Genomic DNA, 13,166 nt, shown 5'->3' on the forward strand with positions numbered 1-13,166 from the left:
ATTTATTTGTAGGTTTAGATGCTGCTGGTAAATCAACTATTGTATATTATTTGTAGGTTTAGATGCTGCTGATAAAACAACTATTTGCTGGTAAATAAACTATATTTTATATTATTTGTAGGTTTAGATGCTGCTGGTAAATCAACTATTTTATATTATTTGTAGGTTTAGATGCTGCTGATAAAACAACTATTTTATATTATTTGTAGGTTTAGATGCTGCTGGTAAATCAACTATTTTATATACATTAAAATTAGGAGAAGTTGTAACAACAATACCAACTATTTTATGTTATTTTTAGGTTTAGATGCTTCTGGTAAATCAACTATTTTATATTATTTGTAGGTTTAGATGCTGCTGGTAAATCAACTATTTTATATTATTTGTAGGTTTAGATGCTTCTGGTAAATCAACTATTTTATATTATTTGTAGGTTTAGATGCTGCTGGTAAATCAACTATTTTATATACATTAAAATTAGAAGTTGTAACAACTATACCAACTATTTTATATTATTTGTAGGTTTAGATGCTGCTGGTAAATCAACTATTTTATATTATTTGTAGGTTTAGATGCTGCTGGTAAATCAACTATTTTATATTATTTGTAGGTTTAGATGCTGCTGGTAAATCAACTATTTTATATTATTTGTAGGTTTAGATGCTGCTGATAAAACAACTATTTTATATTATTTGTAGGTTTAGATGCTGCTGGTAAATCAACTATTTTATATACATTTAAATTAGGAGAAGTTGTAACAACTATACCAACTATTTTATATTATTTGTAGGTTTAGATGCTGCTGGTAAAACAACTATGTTATATACATTAAGATTAGGAGAAGTTGTAACAACTATACCAACTATTTCATATTATTTGTAGGTTTAGATGCTGCTGGTAAATCAACTATTTTATATACATTGAAATTAGGAGAAGTTGTTACAACTATACCAACTAGTTTATATTATTTGTAGGTTTAGATGCTGCTGGTAAATCAACTATTTTATATACATTGAAATTAGGAGAAGTTGTTACAACTATACCAACTATTTTATATTATTTGTAGGTTTAGATGCTGCTGGTAAATCAACTATTTTATATACATTGAAATTAGGAGAAGTTGTAACAACTATACCAACTATTTTATATTATTTGTAGGTTTAGATGCTGCTGGTAAATCAACTATTTTATATACATTGAAATCAGGTGAAGTTGTTACAACTGTACCAACTATTTTATGTTATTTGTAGGTTTAGATGCTGCTGGTAAATCAACTATTTTATATACATTAAAATTAGGAGAAGTTGTAACAACTATACCAACTATTTTATATTATTTGTAGGTTTAGATCCTCCTGGTAAATCAACTATTTTATATTATTTGTAGGTTTAGATGCTTCTGGTAAATCAACTATTGTATATACATTGAAATTAGGAGAAGTTGTAACAACAATACCAACTATTTTATATTATTTGTAGGTTTAGATGCTTCTGGTAAATCAACCATTGTATATTATTTGTAGTTATGACATGTCTTATATTTTGTATTCTCACTAACACTAAATAATATACTGTTGGGCAATTTTAGATTTTTATCAAATAAAACGAATTGATTGCTTTATCATATCGGCTACTGGAAACTTTAAAAATGTACTTTTGGGCTAATTTACTCAAAATGTAATCTTATTTTTTAAGGGACAGATGGGGACATTTTTTTTACCATTCATACCTAAGTCTTATTTTTTTTTTTTAAAGTTAAACCAATCAGTAATAGTGTTCACAACACACCATCGAAATTTGTGCCTTCAAATCCATGTGTGTGTGTCCAGAATTATCTGTGTTTGAAAGTTAAAAAGATGAGTTGTCTTTTCTTCAGACACTGCTGACATATAGAAATAGGAAAAGAAATTCATATACATTAAAATTAGGAGAAGTTGTAACAACTATACCAACTATTTTATATTATTTGTAGGTTTAGATGCTGCTGGTAAATCAACTATTTTATATACATTGAAATTAGGTGAAGTTGTAACAACTATACCAACTATTTTATATTATTTGTAGGTTTAGATGCTGCTGGTAAATCAACTATTTTATATACATTAAAATTAGGAGAAGTTGTAACAACTATACCAACTATTTTATATTATTTGTAGGTTTAGATGCTGCTGGTAAATCAACTATTTTATATACATTGAAATTAGGAGAAGTTGTAACAACTATACCAACTATTTTATATTATTTGTAGGTTTAGATGCTGCTGGTAAATCAACTATTTTATATACATTGAAATTAGGAGAAGTTGTAACAACTATACCAAGTATAGGTAAGTAAGCTATTCATTCCTTTCAATTCTTCTATTTTTTTCACTTTTTTTTTCAATTTAAACTTTCTGGAATGTGGTTGGTATTTTCTTCAATTTGTTGTCTGATAGCAGAGTAGCTTTACCCACACATATTTGAATGTTGAATGAGCAAAGATATATGTAAATCTTTATTAGATATTCTGTTTTTCAGGTTTTTCTTTAGACACAGTGCAGTAGAAAAAGTCAGGTCTAAATTTCAATGCCTTTGATGTTGGAGGAAGATGCAAAATAGTAGGTATAGGCCTACTTGAATTAAATAAATTATTATTATCATTTAATTATACATTGTAGTAATTAAGGACACATTTTATAACCAAAATTTGGCATAGGCAGGGGTAGTAATGAAAATAATTTATTGTTTTACCTCATATTTGTGAAAAAAAAAGTCTTTTGTTTTTCTGAAAAACAGTTTTAATTTCCAAATTATTTCATCATTATTTCATTTTTCTAACTATGACTGATACAAACACTCTAATATAACCAGTAAATCTATGAATTTTGAATTTCCTTTTGTGGTTTAGATCGTAACATGTTCCTTTAGCATCAATAAGATGATAATGATAATCATGGTACTGTTGCTAAAGGAACATGGGATCGTACTTGGGTCTTTTTTTTTTTAATATTGCTAATCATTATGTTTTGCTATGACATTATCTTAGTAGGGATTAAAACCCCATTTTTTCATATGACATTATCCTAGCAGCTATCTTGGCCTATAAAAATAATACAACTTTCAATACAAATTTCAGCGTCCATTAATGAGACATTATTTTCTGAACACAGATGCCCTGCTATATATAGTAGATAGTACGGATGATGAAAGATTAGATGATGCTCTCAGTGAACTCTGTCAGTGTTTAAATGAAGATGAATTACGTGACAGTATTTTTATGTTACTGTGTAATAAACAAGATAAACCTAACGCCATGACTGCAGAAGAATTTATGAGAAATTGATAGAAAAGTGTGGAAATAAACGATACAGAGGTAAATAATTCAATATTTTTTATAGCTGTGTATAATGTGCTTGCCTGATTTAGCAAGCCCTTTCCGTCTAAAAACTTCTTTAATTTCTTGGGAAAAAACGTACAATTTTTGTTTTGTTTGCAGATGTCATGGTTTTTCCTGTAAGTGGAATGCAAAGAGAAACTCTAAAGAAACCATTACAATGGTTATCAAACAATTTAGCTAATAGAGAAACCAGGAATGCAGTGAAACCTGTAACCAATCCTATTGGTTATATAAAACAGAGTCGGTTTCATGTCACAAGTTTGTACAAAATACCTACATAAAGGTTGTATTTCTGATGATTAAAATTAAGGCATACAAATTTTTAGTAATCTTTTTTACAATGTATAAATTAACAAAAATTACACAAATCTAGATCAAACAGTGTTAAAACAATTTTTTAATCAAAGCTGTTTAAAGCAATCACCATCACACCAATAAAAAAGTAACTGATAAAAGTAATAAAGAAAACAATTTTTATTGAAAACTCTGAATATGCACCTTTTCCAGAAACTGACCTTTGTTTGAATTGAGGTCTTGATCAGTGGTGAATTTAGGAGGTAGGCAAGATTCAACCCTTTCAGCCTCATCTCGGAGTGCAACTCTCTTATTTTTTAAGGTAAACTGCCCCCATTTAGTAATCAGATTGTTTCTTAGTTGTATGGCTGTGGATGAAAATGTCAGTCTGTCAGTCACAAATCAATCACCTTTACAAATGAATAAACATTCAAAAAAAAATGTTAATTATTACAAGTCTGACATTAATTTGACCTGCCCAGCTCATAATTAAGTTACTTCAATATTATGTAACAACCTCAATCCAGAAAAATGATTATTAATGATTATTCTGGCCACCAAATAAAAGGATTATTTTCAAGGATAGAAAATTTGACACAGAAACCAGACTACAATGCCTTTAAGATCATATCTACAGCTTGTGCCAAATTATCTACAATACCATCAGGTTTAACTTCTGGGTGATTTTCATCTTGAAATCTGAAAAATAATAATAATTTATTAGAAAATGAGCTTCAAGCTTCACAGGTTCTTCATAAGTTCCACACCCATTCAATAATCAGTGAGGTATCCTGTGTGCCAAATTCAGGGCTATTGATATATGGTTATGGATATACTAGTGTCATTTGAATGTTGTCACAAACTCCAGTCCTGTGGACCAATTCAAATTCAGGACCAAGATATGGTAATTTAGGAAGAAAGACATGGTCCATAAGCCTTACCTGTATTTTCCTGTTCTGACTAAAACACCTCTCATACCACAAGATTGAGCTCCCCCTACATCATTTACAACATCATCACCAATCATCACCACCTAGTACAAAATATATTATCTCATATTTATACATGATACATTGTCAATCATCACCACCTAGTACAAAATATATTATCTCATATTTTTACATGATACAATGTTAATCATTACCATCTGGTACAAAGTACATTATCTTATATTTCTACATGATACAATGTTAATCATTACCATCTGGTACAAAGTACATTATCTTATATTTCTACATGATACAATGTCAATCATCACCACCGAGTACAAAAAAAATTATCTTATATTTCTATACCATACAATAATCTTATCTTATATAATAATATGTTAATGAATTACAGTAATGTAATCCAGTTTTAAATTAAAAAAATTATATGAATTTTTTTAAAGTTTAAAGATGAGATTCTTCAAGAAATATTGCACAAAATATACCATATGCCAAGGAAGTTGTCTAAATCCATCATTATTCCTTACCTGATCAGCTGACACTGACATATCTTCTAAAGCAGCATTAAAGAAACTTCTGGATGGTTTGCCTACTATTTCAGCCTGGATATCACATGCATACTGAAATTGTACACTTGGCTATAAGGGTGAATTCTTAAAGAAAAATAAAAATATCACTTTTCAAGACTGAAATATGAAGTTGAGTGAAATATGAAGTTGGGTTCTTCTACAACACATACACAGGGAAAAATACAGCTTTGACATTGAATCGATTATGAAATTCTATAATTGATAATCAAACATATAAATATAATCTATTATTTTGATTATTTTAATCAGCCCTACACAAAATACATCTTGGAAGTGCGACATAGATTTGACAAAAGTCTGATCTTCTACAATGTTTTTGCTCAGTTTCTAAAACCATTGTCTTTATATTGTTTTTAGATTTGTGCCTATATGTTTGTAAATAGATAATACTATGCATGTATCTAACCTCTAGTGCTTTCATATAACATCCAACATCCAGAGCCAGTTTACCATTCTCATTATAATATTTACTGGAAAGAATTCAACATCCTTATAATTGATCTTATTATGCATTCTAATTAATATTATACATGGTGAAAATAAACACCTTTATTCTGGCATGTGAAGCTTTTGGTTCAAATGACCAATTTCTGCTCATCTTGATTGAACATAGTTTCTTTTTAAATGTAAAATTCAAACCTGGACTTGATATAGTTTTACAGACAAATAAAAAAACACCATTAACTTTGAAGATATATTTTTTCAATCATACCGTATACTGTTATATATTGGTGAAAGTATAAATATATGGAAGAGTTCAATATAAATTGATGTGTCATACAACTACCACACTATATCCATCCTTAGTTTAAAACAGAATCCCCTCTCCAAGTTTTCCAATGACTATACTTACCCTCTGCCTAAGGAAAATAGTAATGGCATATCTAATGAAACTAATAACTGGAAGGCTTTATTAAGGGTTTCATAAGAAAATTCTGTCGTAGCATCTCCAATAACTACACAGTTAGGATTTGAACAATCTATTTCACTCATATCAGCCATTGCCTCTGAAAAAAAAATTGTTAAAACATTGTATTTTGAAAAACCTAAGTGTAATATGACATTGAGATTATGTTGCCTTAGGACTCCAAACCTTGCAAAGCTCAAGATGATTGAACATATTTGAAGCCATAACAGATCAATTAACAAGTAGGCCTAATGACTAAACTTACTACCTGGTTTTAAGATGGTAAATGGTCGAAGTTTTCTCTGTTTTAAAATAGAAGACATGGCTGGTATAGGAGGGAATACATCTTTCTCTTCCATAGAAAACCCAAATCTATGTAGTTTCTCTACTAATGCTTTCCTTGTGCATGATGTTTCATTTGTACAAAATCGCACTGGTATCTTACTTTTCATTAATCTGAAATGCAATTACCCTATAATACCGAGTCTCTTACCAATATTTCTGAATTGGATTTTATCTTTTGAAACTGAAATTTCTTAATTATTCAATATAAACATTTAAATGTAGGCTAAGCTAAGCTTATATAGGCTATTCCATTCATATGGCTTTTGACTTTAGGCCAGACCTTTTATCGGCTTTAGAATGTATAATAGGCCAAAGCTCTGGACGAAAGAAATATAGAAAGAAATATAGAGAATAACATAAAAAAAAAGTTGAAGAAATAAGTAGACTAGGCCTAATAAAAAAATCTAAATCTACAATCCACATTTAGAAAAATTAAATGTGGTCTGAGCACAGAAATAACAAGTCTGCATAAAGTGGTTTATCAGGCAAACTAAGGAGTACCTGGCTACAGCATCAATTGAGCCATCAATGGCTTGACCTCCACTTTCATAAAGGACCCCTGTTATGTCCAAGAGAATTCCTTTAATTGGAATTTTGGTCCAGTCTGTCATGATCAAATTTTAATGAAATAGTAATAGAGAGAGTTATCTTTCTTATCTTTCAAGTTGTACTTGATTTGTCGTCATGTCTAAATTATCTTTTACAAGACTAATATTTGCCCAGAATTTGTTTCTTTGGTACTTAAGATATTCGAATTTTATCAAACGTTAGTTAAATTTTTAACAAAACGCAGGAAAAAGAAAGAATAACAGAATGATTCAAAAGATCTTCAGTTGTAAGAGGCCATCGTTCATATAATCGAATACGCGATTATGCGCATTGAAGAGATGTATATTTCCGCTGTAAAGAAAACGTGTTTACATCTTTATTAAATTGTTGTGATATTTTTCAGTTAGTTTTCAACAAAAGTACCAACCATGTTGCGAAGACAAGCTCGTCTTCGCCGTGAATACGTTTATAGAAAAACTCAAGAGAATAAACTCAGGACAATTCAAGAAAACAAGCAGGCAATAAAAAATTCTTTGGATGAAAATAAAAGAATTCCAAGTCATTTGTCTGAAAAAGCAATTGACATTCAAAAAACCATAGGGTGGGACGATGAAGGAGGCGAGGGAGCAACTACTAACGAAGATGATGAATACAAATGGGCTGGAGTAGAAGATCCAAAAATTATTGTCACGACTGCTAGAGATCCAAGTTCAAAATTGAAAGAATTTGCAAAAGAAATGAAATTGCTGTTTCCAAATAGTCAAAGGATAAATCGTGGTCATTATGATATTAAACAACTTGTTGAAGCATGTAGAGCCAACAGTGTAACAGATCTTGTAATCATTTCTGAACACAGAGGAACACCAGTTGGGTTAATTGTGTCACATTTACCATATGGACCTACTGCCTATTTCTCACTTTTCAATGTGGTCATGCGACATGACATACCAGATGTTGGGACTATGTCAGAGGCTTATCCTCATCTTATTTTTCAGAACTTTTCTTCAAAGTTGGGAAACCGAGTGAAAAATATTTTGAAATTCCTTTTTCCAGTGCCAAAAGAGGACAGTAAAAGAATTATGACATTTATGAATGATGATGACTTTATTTCATTTAGGCATCATGTTTATGAAAAGGGTGAGGGAAAAGAAATAAAACTGAAGGAGGTTGGGCCAAGAATGGAAATGAAAATTTATCAAATTATCCAAGGAACTATTGAAAACAAATCTACTGCAGATATAGAATGGGTACACAGACCTTACATGAACACTGCTAAGAAAAGAAAATTTTTATCTGATGAAGTGTAAAATTGTATTTAATAAACTGTAAATGTTTAGAACATGTAACTGCTTTATGTGTAACACCATGTCTTCATTATTCTATAGATATTCTATTCTACATTTTTAACTTAGCCTCAACAGTTATCCCCCCATTAAGTCGATCTGCCCCCTATTTGTATCCTCAATCTCGAATGCTGGCAACCCAACTACACTCAGTTTATTTACATAGAAGGCATATGTCAAAGTTTTAACTCAATCAATTTTCTGATTTCTTAAATAGTATCAAGCGTCGGATATATTGTAAATCCAAATTCTAAAATATTTTAAATGAATGGAGTTTTACATCCAAATTTTCTGCACCATGAGGGATAATGAAGACGGACAACGCCATGCAGAGTGCAATGAGGGAAATTTTGCCAAGACGGCAGCAGCTAGTTAGCTCTTTTTCGATTTCCAACTGTCAAGGGATCTTTAATGTGCACAGCCTGTAGCACACAGGGCATCGGTTTATTGTCCCATCCGAACAACTAGACGATTTTTCCATGTCAGCCCCTCTTACCTGCATCACTGACAAGGGACAACCGGCTTGAAAAATCTGAAGGTATTATTTCGACCTATGCCAGGATTAAACGCTGGCCCTTTAGGTCAGCAAACAAGCGTCTAGCTCACTGAGGCTCTCTACTGTTTTTTTAAAGCAAACACTTGTACCACAGTTCATGTATAGGTTCACATTTAAATTAGAGAATAAACAGTTATAATAGTAGAGTACCCAAGTTAAGAATTGAAGATTTATCTGTCCTTTCAATATTAGATACACAAATTCAACCATCATGTGAAGTTGGCCTTTTTACAGGACGTATTGTGAACATTTACTTCATGGGAGACAACACCGGTCACCATATCAATAGTTAATTGTTGTCTGAATCAATTTATTCTTTACGTATGCTGTCACGTGATACGTGTTGTGACAACATGGCGGCCAAAAATTCCGGTTGAAATGTTTATCTGAGTAAACTTTGAATTTCATACGAAAAGATCTTCACAGATGTATTGAAATTTTAAAATTTTCCCCGTTTATGTGAGTATGTTTGTTTCATTATGACGCACCGCCACTGTCACTGTAATTTACCTTGAAATTATAGCCTAGTTTTACAGTGTTGTGTTTTGACAGTCGAAAAATGAACCACTAGCCTACACTGATAATCAATCTGAATTCCAAATGCTGGTGTCTGTTGTAAATGCTGGTGTCTGGTGTCACAGGCATGTGAAGCAATAATCAATAGAACCAATAAGTCCTGAAGCATGTAGGTGATGAGTTAAAATATCACCTGTTACATTGGCCATTTAAGAGTTATTGAAAAAATAAGGAGTTTTAAATTCCAAGCAAAATATGGAAGAGTATAAAAGTTAATGTGGATAATCAACAAATTTCTGTCAATTTGATTTCTTTACAATCTACATACAATTTTTCTTCATCTGTGGAATGATTTTTTTTAATGTTAATGAGAACTGGTTAATTAGTGAGAATTATAAATTGACAATTTGTGAGGGAAGAATTTTATATTGCTGGTCACTTTTCATCTATCAATCTTTAAGCTTATAGGTTTTGTTTCATTAATATTAGGCACCCTTTGTTATAGATTGGACAAATTATGGCTGCAGTTTGGTAGACAGAGAAAGTAAGAAGCATAACCTTTAACTGCTGTCTGAAAATAAACCATCTCAATGACATTGTCATTATTGTCAAATAAATATAGCGATTGTCAAAAAAAAACCAGGAAAATTACTGGAAACACCAACAATGATTTTATAATGTTTTCAAAGATCAATAATAAATTATTGTTGGGTATCATTGTAATTTTCATTTTGCAACTTTTGGCTGCATAGTTTTAATGGCCAACAAGAGATCAGTTTTATTATAGAAAGTTTTGATGCAATAGCAGACGTGACATAAATGGTGTAGGGGGATTATGATACAGAGACATATAATGTATCTGTTTACCAAAAGAAGATTTGATTTTAACAGTACCTCCTATAAGGGCATGACACAATTTTCATGCAAGCAATCTGTGCATAGCCAAATGACAGTGGTATAAACTACTCCCAAGTGCCAACACCACCTGGATTGCACATTAATCTTTATGACTTTATCTACTAGGGTAGATAATTAATAGAATTGGTATTAATAGATATTATGAGATAATAATCAATAAAAAAGATGTATTGATAATCTGATTGTGTAGTAAATTTTCTATATGAAAGATTCTAGAATTAGTACAACAATCAATAATTAGGTCACTGGTTGCTAATGTAAATAGTTTTCATTTTCCTCTATCAATTAATTACATCTGCTATATAAATATTTATTATACCATTATCGTATCACTTGAACTTATTGATTCTTCACACATGCAACTTTTTCCTTTTTGTCAACACACATAGTGTACATTCAGGGTGGGTTATTTGGGATACTTTGGACAAGATTTTGATTAACTGAATTGTCTTGCTTGTACAAATATGTATGAATTTTGGTTGTGTAATTTTAAATGGCCAACAAGAGATCAGTTTTATTATAGATAGGTTTGATGCAATAGCAGACGTGACATAAATGGTGTAGGGGAATTATAATGGTATGACTGAACTACAAAAATTTCCATCCTTTCAATATATTTATTGGGTTTGACAGATCAAATTTTTAAATAAATAGATTTGAAACCCCTGAAGGATTCCAATAAAACAAGGCCTTTTATTTCTGTCTCTACACCAGCTGACAACTTTCAAAATAGCTATCAGAGGCTGATATGGTTTTAATATCTAACATGTGTCTCAAGAATAGTTTCACCTGTTTTCATCTAAGTGTATTGTATATAGATTAATCATATAACAAGACAGACTTTCATTTTTTTTTTTTATAAATTACACAATTTAATTTGTGATAAACATACCATAGTCTATTCTCATCTTTTCTTGATACGTTTCACACTGTTTGAAGTCAGTTGTTAGATTGTAATATTCTATCAAATAGATATGATATGTTTCTATCACTTAAATACAATACATATCCTCTTGTTTGAGTTTAAATTAATCTTTTTTTTTTCTTCTGTTGTGAGATGATGAATGGAATTTTGAATCATAAAAATATTTAATTTTTTCAATAATAACTGTTTATTACCAGGAATATTATGCCATCACTAGCAGAGAAATTCTGGCAAAATACCTTCAAATCAAAAAATAGCAGGAACTTTAAACTTAAAGGAAGCATTTGACATAAATAATTAAACTACATCTTCATGTAGTACAATTAGATTTCATTGATATCAGTTATACTGTTGATGATTAAGACAGCACACTCAGATTTTTTTGGCTTAGTGGGAAAATGATCTCATTTTAGCCTCATTTCTTATTGATAAAAAGTAAAGACAATTTATGTAGGAACACATTTGGCTTAAATGAATCACTCTGCCTCGAAAAATTCAGCCATGAATTTGTTCAATTTGTAACAAAGGATGAAAGTCATGTACCGGTACCAGAAGTGGAAAATGAGCTGTAATGAAATTCAGTGTTATGAGTAGTTAAGAAAATTGGAAGTTGACGCCATTGATGATTATTAAGTCTCACTCAAACCAGTGGGAATTGGCATGAGATTAGAAAGGTGTTTGGTAGAATGTTTCAAGTTGATTGTTTACTAGAGGGGTGAATCAATTAAACTATGTAATGATAGTAAGATGATATCTTTCTCCAGCTCTCTAGTGTGGAAGCTAGACAAGGAGTAGCCAATCCAATGTATCATGCTACTCAGTATTAAATCTTCAATGACTAGATCTGTCTTTCTCATTATCACCTCTTCATACAACCTTATTAAATATTGAGGCCATATAGAAAATATTCTTTGCTTGACATTACTTTAAAAGTTAAATATCTTAAAATTGAAGAATAAAATTCATACTGTGGTGAATGATGGCAAGGTGAAGAATGACTTTCATTCCGTTTTTTATTAACTTTTATTTTTAATTTAGCAACTTCTGTTAGGGTCTTAAGGCGGACCAGAATTTTGGTGTAATTTTAATTAAACTGAGGTATGCTTAAAGTGGAACAAAAATATGTTGTATATCCAAGACAATTCATAACATGAATATATTTCACTTTTTGTTGAGGTGGATTAAACAAGTCCGACCATGTGATATTGCTTAGAAATAAAGTGTTTTTTTGTTTGTTTTGATTTTTTGAATTATTCGGCCTAGAGCGTGCACAAATTTTGTTACTTGACAATATATTAGAAGTATTTTTTTGGTACATATAGTTGATGATGGTTTAACCTGTGCAGCTTGTCTGTGAAACAGGTCTGGGAGCCAAAAATATATTCAATAAGCTTAAACCTTCTGATGCATTGAAAGTCCTTACATATTTAAGATATATTACAACGACAGTCTTGAATATGTATAAATAGTCTTCAGTAGTACTAGAAATCTACAAAAATCACATAACTTCTTCAAAAATATCTCAAACTAGAAATTCTTTTCCTTTTTATATATGGCAGTGTCTCAACAAAAGATGACTCTTTTTAACTTTCAAACAGAAATAATTCTGGACACGCATAGGTTTGAATGCTCAAATTTCCACGGTTATTGGTCTTATCTAAAAAAAATTCCAGTTTCTCAGACTAAATTATGATTGGTCAAAAATGAATATTAATGAAAGTAATAGGCCTATATTTGCGTCATAGCCAATCAGAACTCGTTTCTTAAACTTTTGGTTACCTCATCATTCAGGAACCGTGTGCAGAAACTTTTATTCTGCATCCGCCATCTTGCAATGTGCTTTTTGTTATACTTTTGTTTCTAACCCTCCGCCTCCCCATCTGGCCTCCTTGTATTATTGTT

The 13,166-nt window shown here is 30.7% G+C and overlaps 3 protein-coding genes across 3 annotated transcripts in view; 2 read left to right on the forward strand and 1 right to left on the reverse strand.

The window, feature by feature from the left end:
- Positions 1 to 3,320, forward strand: part of LOTGIDRAFT_143354 (hypothetical protein) — a gene marked incomplete at both ends in the record, with an annotated part of 5,291 nt that extends 1,971 nt beyond the window's left edge. The window contains 2 exons of the mRNA XM_009053826.1: positions 2,548 to 2,595; positions 3,114 to 3,320. Of these exons, the coding sequence (XP_009052074.1) occupies positions 2,548 to 2,595; positions 3,114 to 3,320 (255 nt within the window). The remainder of the gene's footprint in view (positions 1 to 2,547; positions 2,596 to 3,113) is intronic.
- Positions 3,321 to 3,636: 316 nt separating this feature from the next.
- On the reverse strand, positions 3,637 to 7,110 carry LOTGIDRAFT_226773 (hypothetical protein). Its single transcript, XM_009053827.1, has 7 exons — positions 6,959 to 7,110; positions 6,381 to 6,568; positions 6,059 to 6,212; positions 5,612 to 5,675; positions 5,143 to 5,235; positions 4,610 to 4,701; positions 3,637 to 4,367 (listed from the first exon to the last, which is right to left on the reverse strand). The coding sequence occupies exons 1-7, from the start codon at positions 7,066 to 7,068 to the stop codon at positions 4,277 to 4,279; spliced, it is 792 nt and encodes a 263-aa protein (XP_009052075.1). The 5' UTR covers positions 7,069 to 7,110; the 3' UTR covers positions 3,637 to 4,276.
- A 259-nt stretch (positions 7,111 to 7,369) lies between these two features.
- Positions 7,370 to 8,341, forward strand: LOTGIDRAFT_201859 (hypothetical protein). The gene has a single exon (XM_009053828.1). The coding sequence runs from the start codon at positions 7,435 to 7,437 to the stop codon at positions 8,311 to 8,313; it is 879 nt and encodes a 292-aa protein (XP_009052076.1). The 5' UTR covers positions 7,370 to 7,434; the 3' UTR covers positions 8,314 to 8,341.
- Positions 8,342 to 13,166: the final 4,825 nt, after the last annotated feature.

The sequence above is a fragment of the Lottia gigantea genome (assembly GCF_000327385.1).
Source record: "Lottia gigantea unplaced genomic scaffold LOTGIsca_200, whole genome shotgun sequence".
Classification (NCBI taxonomy): Eukaryota; Metazoa; Mollusca; class Gastropoda; family Lottiidae; genus Lottia; species Lottia gigantea.